The 24,415-nt window shown below is 39.1% G+C and overlaps 1 protein-coding gene across 2 annotated transcripts in view; it reads right to left on the bottom strand.

Annotated features, from left to right (window-relative positions):
- Window positions 1-96: 96 nt before the first annotated feature.
- The window catches only part of LOC102807959 (uncharacterized), a 34,594-nt gene continuing 10,275 nt past the window's right edge, over window positions 97-24,415 (bottom strand). For both annotated transcript variants that reach the window (XM_085497610.1, XM_085497609.1), the window contains 5 exons: window positions 18,277-18,356; window positions 16,028-16,134; window positions 10,438-10,510; window positions 9,668-9,799; window positions 97-8,195 (listed from right to left, as the gene is read on the bottom strand). In XM_085497610.1, the coding sequence (XP_085353736.1) occupies window positions 7,981-8,195; window positions 9,668-9,799; window positions 10,438-10,510; window positions 16,028-16,134; window positions 18,277-18,356 (607 nt within the window). In that variant the 3' untranslated portion in view covers window positions 97-7,980. The remainder of the gene's footprint in view (window positions 8,196-9,667; window positions 9,800-10,437; window positions 10,511-16,027; window positions 16,135-18,276; window positions 18,357-24,415) is intronic.

Below are 24,415 nucleotides of genomic sequence, written 5' to 3'. Positions count from 1 at the left end.
AACCATGGTCTACAAAGTCTTGAAGCAGAAATAATCTGTCAGTGAGATGTAAAGTTGGTCTATTCAACTAAAAGTACACAAGTTACAAGAATCAGATTGTTTTTTTCGCATTTATTGGTCAAGTTTTAATATACATTGAAAAATGCTAGCAAATTTTCATTCTTTAAAATACACATTTATACAGAGTTGTAAATAAGTTTGTAAAACTTTTGTCAGTTTGTCTGAAACTTAAAACAGTTCAATGTGGCTCAACTATCATAGACTAACAGACAATGCTTTCAATGGTGGAATTGCAAATAATTTTCTGAGGAACCGAATTAAAGATTATTGATGTACATATAAATTATAATACAGTACTGTAGGATTGAATTTGGTGACAATTTTACAGGTTTACAATGTTATCTGTAATGATTATTAGGTGAAGGAAAAATACATTTAAAAATAAAGATACTATGTGATAAAATAGTACAAAACATTTGACAAGGATTTACAATGGTAATCAAAGGAGCAGAGGTATTTGCATGCATTGCATAGGATCCATATCAAATATTGCCCTTGCCAATTCATGTTGATTGTTTTTCTATAGTTCTATAGTTAGCTATAGTTTTGTGACTCCAGGGCCCTATTTTGAAAGTTGAGTTGTTCCTTGGGAGCCTTGTCGTGCAAATCAAATTGTGAAAATAGTACAAACAGTAGCAGGTACATCTCAAACAAACTGGCTAAGAAAACTAGTTAGATAAGTAAATTACCTCCAAGGGAAGGCTATATCTTAATAAGCACACTACATAAGTTTTAAATCTGTATATCCAGGCCATTTGTGAAAATGACCTGCAAACTAAAAATGGCTCTCCTGGAAACAGTAACACAAGCTATGTTATTAGAATTTCTTCAAAAAAGTATGGGTTAGGAGAGCGATACAAAGTCTCTTCTAGGTATTAGAAAATAAGGTCTGTAATTTTAGTATTACGAGAAGATTTTGTGACAGTTTTTGGGTAAACTGTATCTTCTATCCCAATACAGCCTACGACCCTTTATTAAAGTAAACTTTGAAAATTGCTATTGGTGTATGTTCATTCTTGAAGAGTTGACTACGCTGAATATTTCGTTACTTAAACTCAAAAACTGTTGGTTCATTGTTTTACATGTTTACTATGTATTATCAAAAATACTTGAGACATATCGCTTAAGAAAAAAAAAAGTTAAATATTTATATATTAAAAGTTGTACTCTACGATAATTAAAAAATGTTGCTAATCAAAACCAAAATCTATGGAAATTTCATCATATTTCAAACATGGTTTCTGTATAAAAGCTAATAGCATTTTTTTTATATTTCATCTATGAAAGCATGTCAGTGCTCGAAGCCTTTGAAGCATTGTTTTCAACAGCTAAAGAGGCCGATCTTCCACAGGGTAATCAAAGTGGCTTATGATTGGTTGTGCATTTTGCACAATAAAATTAGTTTGCATATGTATTCACTACAAATTTTACTACATACGATTAAATAAATCTTGCAATTAAAGCTATACATTCAAATATAAGATTTAGGCGAGGGTTCTCCAAACCCGCCTATTCACATAGTTCATACCCACCATAAACTCCGGCCAGTCAAAATGACTATTTTGAACTGTAGGCAGAGTCAGACACCAATAGGTGGCAGGTTTTTCCAAGCAAACAGAAAAAATGATGAAAGTCTTTTCCAAGTCCGGGATGAAAACAAACAACACCCTAGTTAAGACCCAAAAAAGGGTGGTGTCTTACCTTGCCTGTGCTGTCCCCGGAGCAAGGAGCCAAAATGCTGCTAAGGTGACAGGGTTCGGTGTGCCCGAGAAAGCTAGACCCCCAACCAAGTTCTGGGGGGTAGTAAGCTTTCGAGGTAAAGACTGAAACAGTTCTGCATGAGGGCATAGGCCGCAAAGTGGGACCTGGGAGCTCCCAGGGGAGTGCTGATGGTAGAGAAATCTGTCCGCATAAAATGCCGGACTGACTTATTGCCTATGCGCAGGGACCCTCGCGGTCGTTCGGGCTGGGTCAGCAAACCAAGACTGACCCGCTACGACGGGACCCAACCTAGAGAGACCCTTATCAATGGATTCGGTGTTTCTTAGATGGTAGTTGATAAAGACGTTCTGCGTTCTCCAGAAGCCTGCCCTCCATGTGTGCTTGAGGGAGGGGGGGCTGACACTAGTACTAGCGAGTTAGTCATCGCACAGAACTCATGCGCTCATACTTTGTGTCTCTGCGAGCTCTGTGTCAAGGAATATAAAGTATTAGACCTCTAATACAGTCGCAGTAAACCACCTGGTTATGGAAGTTGGGGGGGGGGGGCTATCCTGCCTGCCTGGGCAATAACAAATCCTAGTCCGGTTTGGTGGCAACTCCGTGCTCGAACCGGGTAGAGAAGCAATTCCTCCTGACCCTCCGGGCAGACAAAATTTGATAGCCGGGGGATGACGATCAAGTGAGGATAGTGTCCTGGGATTTGGTTCTAGGCGAGAAACCCGATTCGTGTCTTTAGCACAACTTGATTGTCCATAACGGCGGTACATCATCAGAGAAGGACAATGCCCCTAGCTCTGGTCTACGCCTACCTGAGGCGAGGGCCAGTAGAAAGACTATTTTCCACGTAAAAAATTTGAGTGGTGCTGATCGGAGAGGCTCAAAGGGCGGTCTGCTTAGAGCGGACAACACAGCCGACAACAAAGTCCCAGTTGGGCGGCTCCCTTGTATGGGGTCTCAGCATCTGGAAAGCAGTAAATAGTCTTCTAATAATAGGACAATCGGTTAGTCTTGTTCCCGTACGTTTGAATGGTGGGGGACGAGGCCAACCTGTAGCCAACGATCGCTGCGTAGGACAAACCCACTTCGTCAAACAGGTGGACAAAGGAGCCTGCTACCTGGCCAATAGAGGAATGGTATCGATCAATCTCCCTTCCGCTGCACTAACCAGTGTATGCTCGCAGCCTAGAAATGTAGGCCGCATTGGTGGAATCCCTGTTCGCCCTGGCCAGGACGTTGGCAGCCCGCTCAGATAAGGCTTTTGTATGTGCGGGTCTACTGAGTGCCTCTATGCGTGTAAGTGATACCTGCTGGGCTCGTTGGTAGTGCGCCGTCTGGTTGGGACGGCAGGTCTTTCGACTATCATTTCCGATAAAAGTGGAAACTAGGCCCTGCTTGGCTAATTGGGTGCGACCAATGATAATATGCAGGTGTGCACCTGCCGAAGTTTTCTCCGGTGCCCGGTGAACTAGCGGGAAGGGATGAAAGGCGTACACAACTAAGTGGGTTCGCAGGGTAGCAAAGCGACCCTGGCCCAGGCTCCTGGAGTCAGCAGGAGTGTTACGTACGTCGGGAGCTTGGTGTTACGGGGTGCGGCAACCGGTCTAACCTTGGACCGTCCACAGCCGAAACAGCCTGGAGGCTACCCACTGGGGTATGAGCCACTCCGTGTTCTGAAGACGGAGTCGCCCTGAAAGGGCGTCGCCAGACTGTTCCTTACCCCTGGAAGGTGGTGTGCGGTTAGCTCCACATTGTATTCCAGGCACCAAAGGAGGATTTGCTCTGCTAGGACTGACAATGATGGGGAATGTGTCCCCCCCTTTCTTGAAGGAGACCGACGCTGCTTTGCTTGTGCGGAGCAGGACTCTGTGGTCTCGAACTACGAGTAGAAAGCGTGGTAGTGCTAAGTACACTGCTCTCAGTTTGAGCCGGTTGATATGGTAGTCCCGAAACTAATGCGGAAGCCATATCCTTGGGCTTGTTTGTCCAATAGATGCGCTCCCCAACCCTGGGGAAGGCATCTGTTACCAGAGTCATACCTGCAGCGAGCGGGTCCAAGGGGGCCCCTCTGCCCAAGGTTGGCCAGTGACGACCACCAGGGCAGGGCTTCCTTCACTTGGCCCGAGATTGAAACCCGCCTATCTAGTTCCCATAGGAGAGCTCAGCGTTATAACAAGCATTATACCGGGCGGCTGTGTAGTGCGGCCTGGGGAACGACCTTTCGAACCGAGGTCATCATACGGATGATCCGCAATAGTTCACAGAGGGACACTGAGGGAACACTGACTAGGCATTCGGCTAGGCTGCTTAGCGCTAAGCAACACCTTGAAATAGCTAAGCCAAGTTACCTCTGTGTCAAAAACTCCATGCCCAGGGACACCAACTGCGTGTTGGGTCGAGGTAGGAAGTAAATCCTGTGTTATCCTGACGCGTTTGGCTATTAACCCCTTGCCCGGGTTGTTGGTAACCAGTAGTCTGGGTACGGATTGAGGTGTACCGACATCTGGTGAACACGTAGAGCGCTGTGCCTAACCCGAACGGGGGGAGCACCCGAAATTCGAATACTTGGCCCAGCTGGGCGATTCGAAGGAGACGGCATCTCGCTGGGTGCATCGGTATGTGCAGGTAGGCCCCGCTTAAGTCTAGTGGGGCGAACCAGTCGAAACGATGGATGGAGAGAAGAACCCTGAATGGTGTCTCCATGTGGAACCGATCGAGGAGCACATACTGATTCAGTCTGCCAAGGTCCAGAACTGGACGCCCGCCACTTGTAGATTTGGTACTATGAACACATTTGGGTAGAAGCCTGGACTTAGTTCCGGCTGATGTACCCTGTGTATGGAGTCTTTTCCCAGCAAACTGCTACTTCCTGTCTGATTGCTTCCACCTTGCGAGAGTCCCCTGGCAATGCCCAACAGGGGAGACACTGACGGGGGAAATGGAGATTTCAGCGGTATCCCGTAACAGGATGTCACCACCTGGAAAGGTCCAGGGATCAGTCACCCGCTGTCTCCAAACCGGACTGCACCGGCACAATCTGTGTACGACAGGGATATGCGGCCATGGGTTCGGCAGTTGCGAGGGGGGTGCTCTCTTCTCCCATGAGGTGAGTTCCCCAAGGCCTGAAGTAGTCACTAAGTTGTGACCTGGCCACTTGACGAACACATGCCTGTCCCCCGGTTGCAGAGGTGAGCGTCAAACACACTTCCCCTTTGCCGGGGTAGACGTCCGCCCAGGGAGGGTGAGGAGCCACCACCTAGCTCTTTCCTCCCTGGGGGTGTGCCACTACTCTTCCCTCCCATGGAAGGGTATGAGCGCTTGCCTCCTGGCTGACTCTGGCTAGCGGACGACACCCTAGGGAGTTGTGTTTTCTGTGCTTTGGGTGCCCTCCGCTTGCCCTTGGCCGGGTCAACTGGCTAGCGGATTCGATCTGAACCCTCTGGTTCATTGCACTCCGAAGCTCCGAGACTGTACCCACCATTCCCTGAACAAAGAGGGTGGAAGATGTCCAGTCTGCGTCACTGAGGTGGAGACGTACCTCCCCTCGACTCAGGTTGTCGGTGAAAACATGTGCGTCTAAGGCCGCATCTCGTAGCACAGTAGTGGCCCTGGCCAAGAGAGCCAGGTGACACTAGGGGGTGTCGCACGTAGATGTGCGGCGGCCCACCAGTAAGGAGGCTCTAGGAGTCTGGTGCGTTCTGCCTCTGAGGTCTTCAGAGTCCTGGGCGCGCACAATAATGCGCTCAAGCAACTCTGCCCTCAGGGCTGGATGGGTCGTCTTCAGATTGGCAAGAACGCCCATGGAACGCGGCTGTCCCCTTTTGCCCGGTTTGCCAAACGGAAATTCGTGGTACCGGAGTCTGAGGAAGGAGCCTTAGGATCCGGTTGGTGGCGTTTTGGTCTCATCCCACACTATGGGGTCTGATCCCGAAACCACACCGACCGGGTAGCGTTTGGTCCAGCGGGAAGTATTGCCTAATGTCTTCCCCACCCGGGGGCCTTAAGCGTTACGTCCTCCGCGGCTGACCAACGTCCGCCCATCAACACCGTTTGTGTGCTCTGCGCCCCACTCCGCACTCGGACGGACAGGGAGAGACGTGCCGATGGGGTTGCTTTGGATCCTGATGCCTGTGATCCCATAAGCGTTGAAGCAACCTTAGGTGGTCGCCTTAGGATCATGGGTGGGGGTATTTACATTGTATCACTAGGATCGATGATACTCCGTATAACCCCAAAAGCGTGGCTCACCGAGTCATTACGGATGGAAGACTCTGAGGGACTGCCCGGAGTACCGGCTGTATCCGACACGAGCAAACTGCGTTTCCTTTCACTTTAAATATGTGAGAGGGAGCGTGTTCAACAGTGCGTCTCATGACAGGGTCGGTTCCCTCTGGGGACGCCCAAAATTAGTGGGAGAGCCGCAACTGGGAACGGGGGTTCCCCGGAAGAGACGTGTTTGAATATGCTTTCAAGTTTCTTCCTGCTTGCCCACCTAGGGGTCGCAGTGGAGACAGCTCGCTCCGACTGCGTCTGATCTACCCGGCCTGCCAGGGACGCAATTGCCCCGACAGTCCTTTGACCAAAGCCCTCAACTCTAATGCAAACCCGGCGCCGTGCGAGGAAGGGTCCACAAAAGGGACCTGCAACGGGCCCCATAGGAGGAAAGCCTCCAGGGGCACAGCCTCGCTGCAGCCGGTAAAAATCGCGTAAACCACCGCCTAAAAAAAACAGACTGTGAGAATGCCCTCCAATCAGCGGGGGGATACCGAGAAAATATCGGTACCTCCACCATCAGGCCTCCTACTCAAGGTCCCGGTACACGAAGCACTGGTAGCCGAGTGTGAGGACTTCCCACTCATGCCAAACACGCAACTCACTCTAACCGATTTGTTTACTGGACGCGCAACCTTGCTGTGACGTGGTCAGTCTCAGCGATTTTGATGGGTCTGAAAGAAAATCTCAGGCCTCAGAACTCCAGTGAAAAACACACACCTTCACGCAGAAACCCTGAACCCTGCACGCAGCTACGACAAAGTATCTCGGATGCGGGTTCTATGCTGGTAAAGTCTGAATATAACCACTGGACAGTCGACTCGGAACACGAGGAGACCAAAAAGAAAATGGCAGCAAGCCCTGGTGCTGTCATTACATCTATACACTGCTAAATACATTGTAAATAAAAGACGACATGCATGAGGGAAAAAAAATACAGTTGTAAAAGGTTCCGCCGCGAAACCAACAAGTGGTTATGTAGAGGTGCCGGGTTTTAATTTCTTTGTTGTGAAAAATACCTCACACAAAGGGGAAAATGACACGAGGGTAAAAATGACAAGAAAAACTTATCCTACCAGCTACAATGTCCGATGCCATGCAGCGGCAAAAACCCAAGCTAGAAACCCGGACAGGAAAAAAAAGCAGGCGATCCAGCAGAGCTCACTAGATTTCATCTCCTGACCTAGATTGTATCTCTCTGTCACCGGCAGAATCGCTGATTAATGCCTACAGTTCAAAATAGTCATTTTGACTGACCGGAGTCTATGGTGGTAATTGAACGTAGTGAATTTATGTAATACAATAGACATGATGCATTTTCATAAGACCTCATTATGAGACAATATACAAAATATTTCATTCATTTATAACAAATTTTAACATGATTATTCAATTAACTTTCTAGCATTGTGCTAAAGTACAGCCATTTTAGTTATGACTCACAGAACAAGGTTTTTAAAGTTAATTACCACTAATACTAGCTTCTATTATTAAAACTAACAGGTTTTGTTGTTTAGTATCAAAGCAACACTGCAGTTCAGTCAACAAATAGCGCCATTGAAAGCCACCTTTTCACTTGCAATAGAATATTTATAGTGGCTATGTTCACTCAACTCAACTGAAACCAGTGTTTTACAAAAATTTGAGCATTTCTGCATTGGCAACAAGGTCCAGGAATAGTGAATTAGAAAATATAAACAAAGTGCCTATTTACTTAATGGTAAAAGTTTAAAAACAAAAATTTACACTCAAACTAGGATCCTTGTTTCTGTGCTGTTTTATAGTAGATTTGAAAGTAACAAGTTTTCAAATATAGAAAGAGATAAATTAAAAAAAATAACAGGTTTAGGAGTAAGGAGTTTTACAAAAGCTATAATTTCTGAATTCCAAGTCTGCAATCTCTTTTAGGTAAAATATACAAGCACAATATTATGACACAAGTTTAGTGGCACTAATACTATTGACTCTTGGATATCTGTCAATAAATTCTGGATGTAGAATGAACTCCCGTTTAAATGGTCTATGTCTAGTCACTTTATTCATTTTACTGTAGTCAGTGATGTGGTAATGAGGTCCACTCGACGGTGGCGCTGGTATTGGTCGGTGTTCTATTGTATGGAACAGTCTTGCTAATGCTCTTGCTTCTGCAATCAAGAAAAGACAATATATGTCAAATTAACATTGTGATATTAAATTTGAGAATGACAAAACAATGCTGATGTTTTGTTCACATATCATATTTCTTTTATGAGAACTACATACTGGTAATACCAGATAGCGAAAAAAATGTATTAGTTCCCAACGAATACAGTCTGAAATGGGCTTCTTCTTTGACCATCTGGCGACCATTTTTTTCCCCAAAACAGCAAATATTAACATTTTAACATGTCAACTGATTCTCAAGCATACCATGGCTGATTTGTATTCAAACTTGGTATTTTCATCACTGTCGCATACGACTTATTTACTACTTCCGTGTCACTGAAAATGTTCTAGAACCGTACTGTGTCTGGGTGGAATATTCTAGATTTTTTTAGAAACTGGTTGAATAGGTAATAGAACACTGTAGGAGGCAATAGAAGGTAATGGAACATTCTAGAAATTTATAGTAAATTCCAGACTCATTATGTATGCTGATTTAATGATCTATTTATAGAGAGTGTGGGTATATATAGGGGAGTTGTTCAGCACTGAGATCAGATCGGAGATCTCGTTGAATTGTATTGGAGTTTAAGTATCTAGTTATTGGAGTAGTGGAGTTTTACCGCGTAATTGTACTTGATGTTTGCAGAGTATAATAATACCAGTACCAGTTGAAACCTCATCTGTTGGCTCCGTGTTCGTATTTTATCATCGTCGCCAGGGAAGTCTTTCTGTTACTGTTGCCATTTTGGTATTTGAACCATCACACCTGTACTATACCAATTACGGTAATATTACGTTGCGTGTGACAATCACTCATGATAAGTTACAAGTTCATGTCAGTTTGTTTAGTGATTTGATTAAAAATGGCCAAAAGGAGGAAATTTTTATGTAGGTACAGAAACAAGACAATATTATTATCATAGAACAATATACAAGAGTCAGTAAAATCTGCTATAGTACTGAAACAACAGGACAATAAAACCGACCAGCATAGAAATAAAAAAGCACTAATAAGGAGAATATAAACAGGACGTTTCGGGTTCAACCCTTCCTCAACAAGGGGACACAAGACAGAAAAACACCTCACTATAAAGCATACAAACACAATAAAGAGCCAATCAAGGCAAAGGAAATGAGGTGAATTGATGCCAGTGAGCTGGACTGAGTGTGCCAATTTTGAATATTAATGATTGATATGTAAAATGCCAGTAACAGTCATATCAGAGACACCATCATGGGGCGGTGTACAAAAAGAAAGTGGGTGGAAACCCGAAACGTTCTGTTTTTATTCTCCATATTAGTGCTTTTTTATTTCCCCGCTGATCGGTTTAAATTTCCTGATAATGAAAAATACACATAAATACAGCAACACTTCCTTTTCCAGCAGTGGTTTTCAAAGGTATGTATATGGATTCAATCAAATTAAACACTTTTCTGAGAGAAATAAATGTTGACTTGTTATGCGACTTGCCTTCAGCTCCAGCACCTTTTAGATACCTTCTAATGGAAGGTTGGAACTGTGGCTTCACATGTTCTGTTACTGCATCATCAGCATATTTCTTGTTACTAGCATCCAATATTATCTGAGTGGCATTTTCTCGATCTACAAAATTAAAAATAAAGATGTTGTAGTTCAAAACTTTACCTTTAATAGTTTCAGTGCTTTTCCAAGAAATGTTCTGCAATGAAATAGTAGAATATAGTTTTCACTTCTCTGGAGTTAAAGCACTGAGCAAATACTAGTATCAATTGCATGACAGAAGTGCGTGAAGGCAGATTCATAATCATGCACACATAAGTATCTCTGCTGTAGTTTTTGTAATTTTAACAGATATCTTTCAAATAATTGTTCCGAATTATTAATGTGTACAAAGAAAAATTGTTTCTTGTGTTTCACAACAATTTTATACACCTTCTCAGTATATTATTTTTGATACAGAACTAAAGCTGAAAATGACTTGTGTATTAATTTGTGATGGCCTGCAGTAGTAACTCTTGATTTGAAACATCTGAGAGAACTCAACACTAACTATTGAATATATATACATATATTGTTCATGTTAATCAAGAAAAATAATATATTATATTAATTATCTGTTATTGTTTTCTATCATATTGCCATGCTACTCAAAATTTCAAGTCAAGTGTGCATGTATTTACTGCGCTACTCAAATATTGTATACCGGGAGGCACATATATTTGTAATAATATAGCACCCTCAATGGTGAATATAAGTTCTACCTGGTTTACTTGCAACTTTCAACCAAGCCTCTGCAGTTTGTGCTGACTTGGGACTCATGATATTCCTTGCAGCCTGTAACAAAAAGAACAATTAAAGACATGCAGAATATTCATGAGATATACTTTGAGAAACTCAACAGAAAATATTGGGCTGTACCAGTATGTGTATATCAGCACTCACTGCAAAGGGTTTCAAACTATACGTTAGAAACTATACATATTTATCTTTTATTTGTAACGATTTTATACCAGGGACAGCCAAATCTCTCTATATGTACAAAAATGCTGATGACACATGCAGTATTCATATTCCTTCCTGAAAGAAGATATTTCTTTGACGTAAAGTAACAATTTTAATCAATTCATTTCAATGCTATATCACAGCAAACCATGAATAAACTGTCACTTGATAGTAAATAGTAAAAACAGTCAGTTTCATAAATATCATACCACTGTATTTTTGCTCTATTAGTAGGGCATATGTAAATTATATATCTTCGTCTATACATGGCAAAACTACATTAATGCTATATTTTAATAATCCAGCATGTAATATATATATATATATTGTTGATTAATATGCTTCCATAACAGGAATTGGCTTCTCGTTGACAGATTATATGATATGAAATCAAATCAACTAAACAAGAATTTTTTTAAAGTCAGTATAACACATCTTCTAAAAAAAATTGTACAAGCCTCAGGCAAAGAATTGATGGCATGTACAACAGAATCAACAGAAAAGTACATCTACTGATCAACCAATCAGGGCTCTCTGCAATACATTTTTATTTTTTGCACATACCCACTAACAGGGAATAGAACAGAAACTGTCTATTATGGTACTAGTTACATCGAAATACTTTTAATGTGTGATCAATTTCATTGAAGACAGCATATGGTTTGATAGTACTCCATCACAGCAACCAATCAATAACTCATTATATGTAATAAAGACCTACCGGTATATTCCCTTCATTCAAAATCAAACCACAAAAATCGATGCAATGAAAGAGTATAATTAAACAGTCAAAGTAGTTACAAAACATGACTATTATCAACTATAATTGCTTTAATGCAGTTTTCATGTTCCTAAAACACTTTAAAAACAACCATCATCCCTACAGCCATCTTTATTTCATAAAAGCTTTTAACTTTTATTCTATTCACTAGGTGATCAATTTTACTTTTAAAATGGTTGACAATTACCGGTAAGAGTTGAGTTGCCATCATGGCTACAATATTACTATGCCATCTATATTTTTCTCCATTTGTCCTAGCTTTGTTGTTGATATCAGGTATTCAATAAATTGAAGTGCTATGCAAATTAGACATCTATTTAAAAACCACCTGTTGAATATCGTGTGTGTTTAGCGTGTCAACTGACAAGTAAAGTCAATGTTAATTAATTAACTTCATTTCAACAGGATTAGCGCAACATAATAAAAGCATTAGTCAAATCAATACAGTTTTTATTATATTATAAGTAGGGTCAAGTTCATTTTCAATCTGAACTGAAATACACACGTCATCAAATATAACACAGTACCTATATAGTCGAGGATCAAATTAAATTTTCAAGAAAACATAGTCCTTCGATATAATCTTATGTGCATAAAACACAAGCTTTAAATATTGATTTCATTTTATCATACTAATACTTTGCCAAGGAAGCAATTATATAAACTGGTTTTGTGTAAAAACAAACAGTTGTCATTCATTGAAGAAATATTATTATTTTAATTATTGGACATAAATTACATATTGAATATGTTTAATTTGAAATTACACGGAATATAATATGTGAAGAGTTAATAAAATTCAAGGTAATATTCTAAAAGTTCTACAAAATGACAGGAAAGAAATATATTTAACAATCGTAAATAAATTTTTAGAGTATCATTCTATGGTATTCTGATTCTAATGAAATAAAATTCTGCATTGAGAAATAGTTGTGATGGTGATGATAACCATTGACAACAAATTGAACACAGTAAACAATGATTATCTTTTATGCCACTTAATCATTACATGTTAATTTCCGTGTGCATTGTGTAAGATTTGCACAGTGTTATTATGTGGCAGCTTGAAAATCTCTACCATTATAACCAAATCCTCATAATATCCCGTTTTGAATCACAGCAGACCAATAAGTTTGTTTTAATACATTTTCTGTGATACGTTTATTTCATTTTTTTGTGGAAACATTGCCATGGCAATTGCCATAGTAACAGTATACTTGTATATTCATAGTGTGTGCATCTGAGATTCTCTGGATAATATGCAATTAGTAATTTATACTATATGAACTCATTCATTACATATGAACATCCTCCTTAACTGTAAAATAATGCCCTTGAATCTTATTACCTAGAGAACGATTAAAGTGGTATTAAAATGCGTCATGGCTTCTTGTGCTAAGATCATCTAAATGATACATATCAAGCAGCGTTAAAGAGAGTTAAGGACTATTCCATCACTGTCAAGACTCAGGTGATGGTCTTTAGATTTAATGATTACTATGATTTATTATTTAATGAGTCAAAACTGACTCAAATTCTGTTGGCTCAAAAATTAGGTTTCATTTCCAGAAATATTGAAGAATATAAGAAAAAAGGGCTGAAAAATTTGAGCGAGAAAGTCTGGTGGTGAAAAGGTTAATTAAATGCCGCTCCATCACTGTCAAGACTTAAGAGATGGACTTATGATTTAGTGATTTCTTTAGATGTGTGACTTTAAATCTTAACAGTTTTTTTTTTTTTTTTTTAATACTTGAAGACTAGAGTTTTGATTTACCATAAATTAAAAATTCTGATTTTGCAGCATATTAATTATACATTCGATGAAAATAAAAAACAGTAATACGGAAATTGTAATTTACAAGTGACTGTGATTGTGCGTGTATCATTGCATATCAAACAATCAGTGAATATAAACAACACCTATTCACATCAATAGCAGACCAACCTTATTGATAGAAATAGAAATAGATAATCATAATATATATATATATATATATATATATATATATATATATATATATATATATATATATATATATATATATATATATATATATATATATATATATATAGTGTAGATACGAAAGTCGATTATTCCAAAACAAAAGTGCTCAATACAAAGTTTATGTAGAGTGGGTGAATACGGTGATAGAGGAATTAATACACAACTACATGAATATTGAAACTCGACAGCACTGTTTCGTAAGGTACAAGTACCTCACTCATCAGGAGCTTTATGTTTAATAATTCACTGCACCAAAGAGCATACATTATAAGCTTGGCAAATTAACATATCAATTAAAATTAAATAGAAAGTTTAAGTGTTACATATTAGAGCTATTAATCTGTGTCGGCATGATGACACGAGTTCATTTCTTTTGTTTCGTGTGGAGGGGTCTAAAAATTATGATAAATTTTTCCTTCAAACATAAAATGCATTGTTTGCTGGAGCTATTATACGGGCTATCATGAGCAAGAATTTTCCATTGTATTTTATATTCAATATCTTTTCTTTGAGTGACCAGATGGCGCAGAGACCTGCGAGCTTGTGGGTTGCTTCCTGCTTTCACAACTCAAAGCACAGTTAAGGAAGAACGTTTACAGATCAAAAGCTCTAATATGTAACAATTAAACTTTTTATTTAATTTTAATTAATATGTTAATTTGCGAAGCTTGTAATGTATGCTCTTTGGTGCAGTGAATTATTAAACATAAAGCTCCTGATGAGTGAGGTACTTGTACCTTACCAAACAGTGCTGTCGAGTTTCAATATTCATGTAGTTGCATATTAATTCCTCTATCACGGTATTCTACCCGCTCTACATATACTTTGTATTGAGCACTTTTGTTTGGGAATAATCGACTTTCGTATCTACACTATATATATATATATATGGTAGATACGAAAGTAAAAAAAAATAAAAATAAAAAAATAATAAAAAAAAAAAAAAATACATTTTTGAATCTTTACTAGTCACTATCTACATATATAAAGAATTCAATAGACTACTACCATTCCATAAACTGCACACACCATGATTCACAAACCAAATATTTTAATTGAATTAATTGAATACGACAACCTAATCACAGTCACTTTGTGAATTTCAAAGCAAGGTCAGAAAATGCATTAATCTATAGAAAGATGAAAGAGTTTAGAGGTTAAGGCGTGTCATTTATAACTAAGGATAGCTCAGAGGAGAAAGGATTTGCATACTTATAAAACATACTCAAAGTATGTATTATATAGTTCACAATGCAGAGACGTGATAAGCATCAATAGCCTGCAGTATTCCAACAATGAGAACCATTTCATGTTTGAGATTTCATGCCTGTCTCTGTCCAACAGGTTTTATAATGCTTCTCATGCAGAACGATCGATTAATTCAAAATTATATTCAAAATCCTTAATTGGCTGCCAAACACAGATTCATTTAGTTAATAAGGGTAATTACCTTGTGGTGTCATGTAATATCCCAGCTAGGTGTTCAGGTGGGTATTAATATGCTAATTATACAAAACATTACTGTAATTATATTGTTCATGTTTAAAATCATACACAGTGGATGCCCTCTTGCTGAACATGTATTTATTAGATATTTAGAAGGTTTAATATAAATGCCTGAAACTGAGATCTCTGGATGATATATAATTAATGTGCCAGCGAACAGTCATTATTACACACATGCCATGAATGTAACAGTGGAATCCAATGGAGTGTCAGTCAAGTCTAACAGGAGAATAAACCATTACATTACTACTATAGACTTGGCTCAATTGCAATCAGGAATGACGTTTTCAGAATTGCCGGGTAGATATACCACCACAAAATGTTTTTACAATTAATCCACATGAAATGTCAAAACTGTAGTTTTAGTAGAATTACTTTACAATCATCCCATGATTAGAAAGAAAGAAAATAGATTCTAATTTTAATATTAAAAAAATGTATTTACCAGTATTCCTTTAAAAAAAGCAAGTTGATAGAACCATATATTTCTATACAACCAACTACTAATTGATGATTGTTTTAAGATTAATTGGAAAAAAAGAAAAAGAGAAGTAAGAGTACATGTATACATGTATAATTTTTATGAATAAAAAGTTGTTTTGAAAAAAAAAAAAAAATTATTATTTTGGTGCATACTGCAATGCCACAGTAATCATGTCATGACTAACTCACATTGTAATTTATCTTTATTAGTTAATAATCAATTTAAAAAGAATTTATGAACTTTAGAGTGAAAATTAATTCTCCATAAAACAAATTCTCATAATTTGTTTATCACAGACACTTGATAATTTCTACAAGCGTGAACAGTGATAAATAAAATGTCATTTTTTTATGTTCAACATTTTCAAAAAAATTTAGTAATTTAATTTTACTACATTTGTATTAGCTAAAATAAATAGAATCATTCCAGACAGCGATAAAATTACCAGTTTGACAAATTTGAACACAATTATAAAAGTTAATTAATTATAAAACAAATTAAGAAAAATAAATCATTATTCATTTAAATTATTCTAATTTAGAAAAGGAATTCATTCAGCACTTGTAAACTGACCTCATTATTTCTATATGGTACAACTCCAGCTGTGGCGGGCCTTCCAATATACTTGCGTCGTAACATTTGTCTTTGTTTTTGTTCTGCTTCTTGACATTTGGCATCAACTGAAAAAAAACATGGCTATCTTACTTATCAAATTATGATATATTTCAATTATTATGTGGTTGTAGATGTTGATAATTATGACAAACTTAAATATGAATTGTGAATAATAAATAAATGTAAACTCAACAGGTGTTTACTAGGGTCAATACAAGCCAACATAGAAATAAATTGAAATCTACCATTGTGAACTGGTCCGCTAACCAGTTACCGCACTACATATCTTTTTCATTTTTTAGCTATTTTATATACTTTGTGGTTATGTTAATTCAAGATGAAGCAAATATTGTTGTATGTTAATTTAAGATATGGATAATTTATCTATCTTGTGGGTATGTTAATTTAAGATATGGATAATTTATCTATCTTGTGGGTATGTTAATTTAAGATATGGATAATTTATCTATCTTGTGGAAATGTTAATTTAAGATATGGATAATTTATCTATCTTGTGGGTATGTTAATTTAAGATGTAGATAATTTATCTATCTTGTGGGTATGTTAATTTAAGATGTAGATAATTTATCTATCTTGTGGGTATGTTAATTTAAGATGTAGATAATTTATCTATCTTGTGGGTATGTTAATTTAAGATGTAGATAATTTATCTATCTTGTGGGTATGTTAATTTAAGATATGAATAATTTATCTATCTTATGGGTATGCTAATTTAAGATGTAGACAATTTATCTTGTGGAAATGTTAATTCAAGATGTAGCTAATTTATCTATCTTGTGGGTATGTTAATTTAAGATATGGATAATTTATCTATCTTGTGGAAATGTTAATTTAAGATGTAGCTAATTTATCTATCTTGTGGGTACGTTAATTCAAGATTTGGATAATTTATTTATCTATCTATTACATGATGTACATTATAAAGAAAATAAATATAGATGTACTTGTACATAATGACCACTTAGTTCCTCAATCATATTTAAAACCCCACCAAACATCATTAACATTGATATTAATTACAAAATAACACCATATATGTATTGCCATGGATACACATTACTGAGTCATAACACAATTTGGGGATATCAGTTGTGGGGAATTTCAGTCCAACTATCACATACATATGAATGTTGGTAATTAATTGATACATCAATTTATTCAATTAATCTTTCATTTTTATTGAATTGTTTTTAATGAAAATATGGATAATTTAATTTCAGTTTAACCACATTCTCTATTCTCAATACCTGCCTACTTTAAATCTAATAGAAACAAGAATTTGAATAAATGAATTCCACCACCAGGACACAAATTCTTAGAATTGAAAAGCTGATAATTTAACTGCATCAACTTATTCTTAAATTGATTGCAGACTTTTTAGTTCATGTGATTAAAGACAGATTGTAGAGTGCTTTTGTATTTCAAATATAGATTCTATGTTTGTATGCAGATCAAGTCAGTATAGAAAATAAGTTGCCAGAAGTTGTGTTAGTTTTAAAAAATTAAAAACAGAAAGTAATAAATGTACATCATGTATACACATACAGATAATATTTACATCTCATGATTACAGAAGTACAGTTCTAGCTAGTGAAACTTAACTTCCAAGCCGGCTATCAGATATATATCTATATAGCTTAATTTTGCTTTTTTATAAAAAATTACATGTTTCAAGTGATCATGTATCATTGACATCCATAATTTTAACTTATTCTTCATAGTGTTGACCTAAAAGTTAGGCAGATTACTGATCATACTTAAAACAGGGATTAAAACTATCAACCAGTATTGTTGTGACTAAATCCTTGTAACTGCAGTAGGTATGCTCATCAGATTTTTTCATTTTTTTCAGAGATTGTAGATGTAGTATACATGAACAATACCTGGTCAGTGACTTCTGTTAAATTTATGCATTCTAAAGAAATGTTAATGTAAAAACGAACAAAATATTCTGTTAAAAATGAAAAAATAGACAATTAAAAAAAGTTATGCACAAATCAATTTTTAAAAATAAAATAAATCAACTACATATAACAGGTTCAGCATTTACTTTCAATCTAAACAATTTTCATATTTCAAAAACTATTTATTAGATCCCTCAGTCACTTTATTAATAAAGGAGGCAGTGGCAGTAGTATTATCAATCCTAGGCAAGGATATAAAGAATTATCTTTTTGTTTACTTACTTCGGTAAACTTCTTTACCAGTAACTGCATCTGGATCATGGAAGCCCGGAACTGTCTTGAGTCGACATGAAAGAAATACACTGCAAGGAAAAACAAATTACATTACAAATATAGTATTGTTTAACATAGTATAATTGTCTGTCAAAAGATGATGAACCAATCGAATTCTGCGCTTCTGCTAATGGTAAAAAATATACACACATGTTTCTTAGCCAACTACATGTATCTACTAGTTTAGCTAACTGCTGGCAAGTACCATATTTCTTAGCCAACTACATGTATCTACTAGTTTAGCCAACTGCTGGCATATTTCTTAGCCAACTACATGTATCTACTAGTTTAACTTACTGCTGGTAAGTACCATATTTCTTAGCCAACTACATGTATCTACTAGTTTAGCCAACTGCTGGCATATATCTTAGCCAACTACATGTATCTACTAGTTTAGCTAACTGCTGGCAAGTACCATATTTCTTAGCCAACTACATGTATCTACTAGTTTAGCCAACTGCTGGCATATTTCTTAGCCAACTACATGTATCTACTAGTTTAGCTAACTGCTGGCAAGTACCATGTTTCTTAGCTGACTTTCTACTTATTTAGCCAAATTCTGGCTAATATCATGTTTCTTAACCAACTATCTACTTGTCTAGCCACTTGGAAAAAGATAAAAATGATGAAAGAGTACATTGTCTTTAAATTCTTGTGCAAAATGAAAAAATGATTTCTTGATGCTTAATTGATTCACTTTCATGTGGGTGCCAATGATACATTTTCTTTAAATAATTGATTGGTGCAAAGGTTATAGAAGCCTAGAGAATGAGAGTGAAAAATATGCTTGGTGCATACTAACATGAAAATATAGGTAAGAAACTGTACTGATTATGGCTGCATTAACAATTAATAATTAATTATATAACAATATAATTGGAGATTTTAATCTGCATAAATTAGTGACTGCATGTCTTTTAAATGCTTTAATAAATACACTGAATCCTTGAAAACTATAACACTATGTTATTCAGCAATCTCAAACCAATTTAAAGATCTCATAATCTAATTTATTAGAAGAACATACAAGTTGGGTGGTTACTAGGTTACCGTCTGTCACAACAAATCAGGCACAGATCGGGGGTCAGAAAAAATATAGAGCAGAGCATATAATCTGCTACTATAGTCACTATGTTTGAACACTATGACAAAAATGTTGACAAGTTTGTTCACCTTCAAACAATAAACCTGTTAAATACAGAAAATGTAATATGCTCTGGACTTCTTCCAAAATACTATAGTGAATTACTTACAACTCTGTTGGTTTATACCGTACTACATTCTTATTATTGAATTTTTAATTTTTGTCAAGTACTGCTCTGTTTTAAATTCTTTCTTGAATTTACTGTAAGTTCTTAATTTATCATTTTCCTCAGATTTAGATTTTTATGAATTAATTGCTTTTCTTCACAAATCTACATAACTGGCTTCGATTTGATCAGTTATGTGATGTATGCTTTTCTTGGTCTCTTTCCAATAATTATTAATTTCACTTTCGCCTATTATTTCATGTATTGATTTTGTCCATTGTGATTGATCAATAATATTACAGGAAAATAGGCGAGGGTTCTTCGAACCTACCTATTCACATAGTTCATACCCACCATAGACTCCGGTCAGTCAAAATGACTACTTTGAACTGTAGTCTTTAAACAGCGATTCTGCCGGTGACTGAGGTCAGGGGAAGTCCCATGACCCAAAGATTCTCTTTCCTTCACGTCATGAACCACGTGACCGATCCCATATGGCAGCGCCATAGACGGCTGTACAATCACGCTGGTTTCTTTCTCTCTGCATCGAGGACTTAGACCAACGCTACGAAAAAGAGTGGGGTGTTGGGAGGGACCCGGAGTCTATGGTGGGTATGAACTATGTGAATAGGCGGGTTCGGAGAACCCTCGCCTAAATTCACTACGTTCAATTACCCATCATAGACTCCGGTCAGTCAAAATGACTATTTTGAACTGTAGACAGAGTCAGACGCCGATAGGTGGCGGGTTTTCCGAGCAAACAGAAAAGTGATGAAAATTCTTTTCCCAGTCCGGGATGAAACACTCAACACCCTAGTTAAAACCCTAAAAAGGGTGGTGTCTTACCTTGCTTGTGCTGTCCCCCGAGCAAGAAGCCAAAATGCTGCTACGGTGACAGGGTTCGGTGTACTCGAGAAAGCTAGACCCCAACCCAATTCTGGTGGGGTAGTAAGCTTTCGAAGTAAAGACTGAAACAGTTCTGCATGAGGGCATAGGTCGCAAAGCGGGACCTGGGAGCTTCCAGGGGAGTGCTAATGGTAGAGAAATCTGTCCGCATAAAGTGCAGAGACTGACTTATTGTCTATGCGCAGGGATCCTAGCGGTCATTCGGGCTGGGTCAGCAAACCAAGACTGACTCGCTACGACGGAACCCTTTTTATTGGATTCGGTGTCTCTTACAGGTAGTAGTTGATAACGACGTTCTGCATTCTCCAGAAGCCTGCCCTCCATGTGTGCTCGGGGGGGGGGGGGGGGGGGGCGCCTGACGCTAGCACTAACGAGTTAGCAATCGCACAGACCTCATGCGCTCGTACTTGGTGTCTCTGCAAGCTCTGTGTTGAAGAAGTTAAAGTATTATAGACCTCTAATACAGTCGCAGTTGGGGAGGCCGGCCTATCCTGCCTGCCTGGGCCATAACACAAAGATATGTGTCTGGCACCCCGCTCCAAACATGATTCATGTCTTTTGCACAACTTGGTTGTCCATAACGGCGGTACATCATCCGAGAAGGACAATGCCCCCAGCTCTGGCCAACGCCTACATGAGGAGAGGGCCAGTAGGAAGACTACTTTCCATGTAAAAAATTTGAGTGGTGCTGATCGGAGAGGCTCAAAGGGCGGTCTGCTTAGAGCAGACAATACAGCCGACAAGTCCCAGTTGGGCGTCTCTCTTATATGGGGTCTTGGCGTCTGGAAAGCAGTAAATAGTCTCCTGATAATAGGACAATCGGCTAGTCTTGTTCCCATACGTTCTGAGTGGTGGGGGACAAGGCCGACCTGTAGCCAACGATCGCTGTGTAGGACAAACCCACTTTGTCAAACAGATGGACGAAGAAGTCTGCTACCTCGCCAATAGAGGGATGGTTCGAATCAATCTTCCTCTCGCTACACCGATCAGAGTATGCTCGCAGCCTAGAAATGTAGGCCGCGTTGGTGGAATTCCTGTTCGCCCTGGCCAGGACGTTGGCAGCCTGCTCAGATAAGGCTTTCGTATGTGCGGGTCCACTGAGAGCCTCTATGCGTGTAAGTGATACCTGTTGAGCTCATTGGTAGTGCGCCGTCTGGTTGGGACGGCATGTCCGGTAAGTCCAGAAGCATTGCTGGTGTTTCGACTAGCATTTCCGACAGAAGTGGAAATTAGGCCTTGCTTGGCCAATTGGGTGCGATCATTGATAATATGCAGTTGTGCACCTGTCGAAGTTTTCTCCGGTGCCCGGTGAACTAGCGGAAAGGGAGGAAAGGCATACACAACTAAGTTAGTCTACGGGGTTAGCAAAGCGACCCTGGCCAAGGCTCCTGGAGTGTTACGTACATCGGGAGCTTGGTGTTCCGGGGTGTGGCAAACCGGTCTAGAGTCATACTTGCGGCGAGTGGGTCCAAGTTGCCCTCCTGTCCGAGGTTGGCCAGTGACGACCACCAGGGCAGGGCTTCCTTCACTTGGTCCGAGATTGAAACCTGCCTATCTAGTTCCCATAGGAGGGCCCAGCGTTATAACAAGCATTGCGGCCTTGGAAACGACCCTTTGAACTGAGGTCATCATTCCGATGATCCATATTAGTTCTCGGAAGGACACTGAGAGAACGCTGACTAGGCATTCAGCTAGGCTGCTTAGCGCTAAGCAACACGCTTGATGTAGCTAAGCTAAGCTTACCTCTATGTCCAAACTCCATGCCCAGGGACACCAACTGCGCATTGGGTCGAGGTGGGACTTGTCGATTTACTAACGAGCCCAGCTGGTGAAGTAAGTCCTGTGTTAGCCTGACGCGTTTGTCTATTAACCCCTTGCCTGGGTTTTTAGTAACCAGTAGTCTGGGTACAGATTGAGGTGTACCAACATCTGGTGAAGCAGCAGCACTACCTGTTTCATCACTCGGGTGAACACGTAGGGCGCTGTGCCTAACCCGAACGGGGGGGGGGGGGGGGGGTGTAGCACCCAAAATTTGAATACTTGGCCCAGCTGGGCAATTCAAAAGAGATGGCAACTCGCTGGGTGCATCGGTATGTGTAGGTAGGCCCCGCTTAAGTCTAGTGGGGCTAGCCAGTCGAAACGGTGGATGGAAAGAAGAACCCTGAATGGTGTCTCCATGTGGAGCCGATTAAGGAGCACGTACAGATTCAGTCTGCCTAGGTCCAGAACTGGACGCCCGCCACTTGTAGATTTGGTACGACAAACACATTTGGGTAGAAGCCTGGACTTAGTTCCGGCTGATGTACCCTGTGTATGGCGTGTGTGTGTGTGTGTGTGTGTGTGAGTTCCCTTCCCCCACGAGGTGATTTCCCCAAGGCCTGAAGTAGTCACTCAGTTGTGACCTTAGAACCGTTTGCGTGCTCTGCGCCCCACTCCGCACTCGGACGAACAGGGAGAGACGTGCCGATGGGGTTGCTTTGGATTCCGACGCCCGTGATCCCATAAGCGTTGAAGCAACCTTAGGTGGTCGCCTTAGGATCAAGGGTGGGGGTATTTACATCGTATCACTGGGATCAATGATACTACGCATTACCCCAAAAGACATTACGGATGGAAAACTCTGAGGGACCGCCCGGAGTACCGTGTCTTTTTTCACTTTAAATATGTGAGAGGGAGCGTGTTTGACTGTGCATCTCATGACAGGGTCGGTTCCCTCTGGGGATGCCCATGGGTCAGTAAGAAGGGAGTCAAAACCCACAGCGGAGACCGGACACAAGGATAAATTTGTTACCGTTGTACCGTTACCGCGTGACAAACCCTAGCTGGCTGAAAGTAGGGGGGGTCAACGTGTGCCCTGCCCTGAAAGCCCAGATCGGTGGCTTGGCTGCCAGCACCCCGATGACATCCAGTGCCCGAGGCTCCAGAGGAGTCCTGGTGCAATTAGCCTGAGCCTCGGCCTCGGGGGGGGGGGGGCTGCTGCACTGGCCTTTCACTTTGATAGGGGTGTGCGGCCGGGAAATAAAACCCCAGACCCCATCATAGACCATTTTCACTTAAAAACCATACCCCATTATAGACCAAATAGTGATTTTGTATATCCCATCAGAGACCAAATTGTCATTAAATTTATTCAGTTATAGGTTGAATTTTCTCATCATCCAGACTCATCAATCTGAATGAATGATCAATCCAAGGGAAATAAGAACAAATAGAGTGCACTTACTTTTTAACACACAGCATTTTAATAGTATTTGATTCACAAAAAAGTTGTTTGACAACTAGGAAATGAGGACTAGGAAATGATCAGTAAACTCAAGGTCAACAACTATTTGGTGGACATTCATAGTATATTTTTTTGTTGTTTACTGATTATGTTTATTATTATGGCCCAACATCAAGTAGTACACTGCAGAAAGCTTTAATGTACCACTGTCATAATGCCATGCTAGAATCATAACTACAGCTTTGATAATTTGATGAACTAAATTTAATGCCCATATAGCATACCAGGTATCATAAACAGAATTGAAATATTTTAAAAATAGTATTTTATTTTTCAGTAATTTTGATATCAGACAAGTCACCAGCATGGTATTCATCAAATCAAAAAAATTGGGATATTATAGCAGCCAATTTAGTTTGCTGCACATAGAAGTCAGCATGGCTGTATGATAGTGTCATTAGTTCAGCCAACAGCAGATGATCAGTATTAGACTTCCTCACAAACAATATTTTTAGAATTTAACATTTCAATTTGCTTATATGTCTAAAATACAGTAGTAGATATGCTAATATTATAAATTTATAATATTATAAATACACATCAAATATCTTTAAAGCATGAAGTAAAAGATAGAAGGAAGGAAGTGAAAAACAATTACACTGGAGAAAAGCAAGTTTTTATGCAGACAGGTCAAGTGACCAGTCAGTTC

Source organism: Saccoglossus kowalevskii, chromosome 4 (genome assembly GCF_978046115.1).
Source record: "Saccoglossus kowalevskii chromosome 4, keSacKowa6.1, whole genome shotgun sequence".
NCBI lineage: Eukaryota > Metazoa > Hemichordata > Enteropneusta > Harrimaniidae > Saccoglossus > Saccoglossus kowalevskii.
This window is presented reverse-complemented; position numbering and strand designations above follow the sequence as displayed.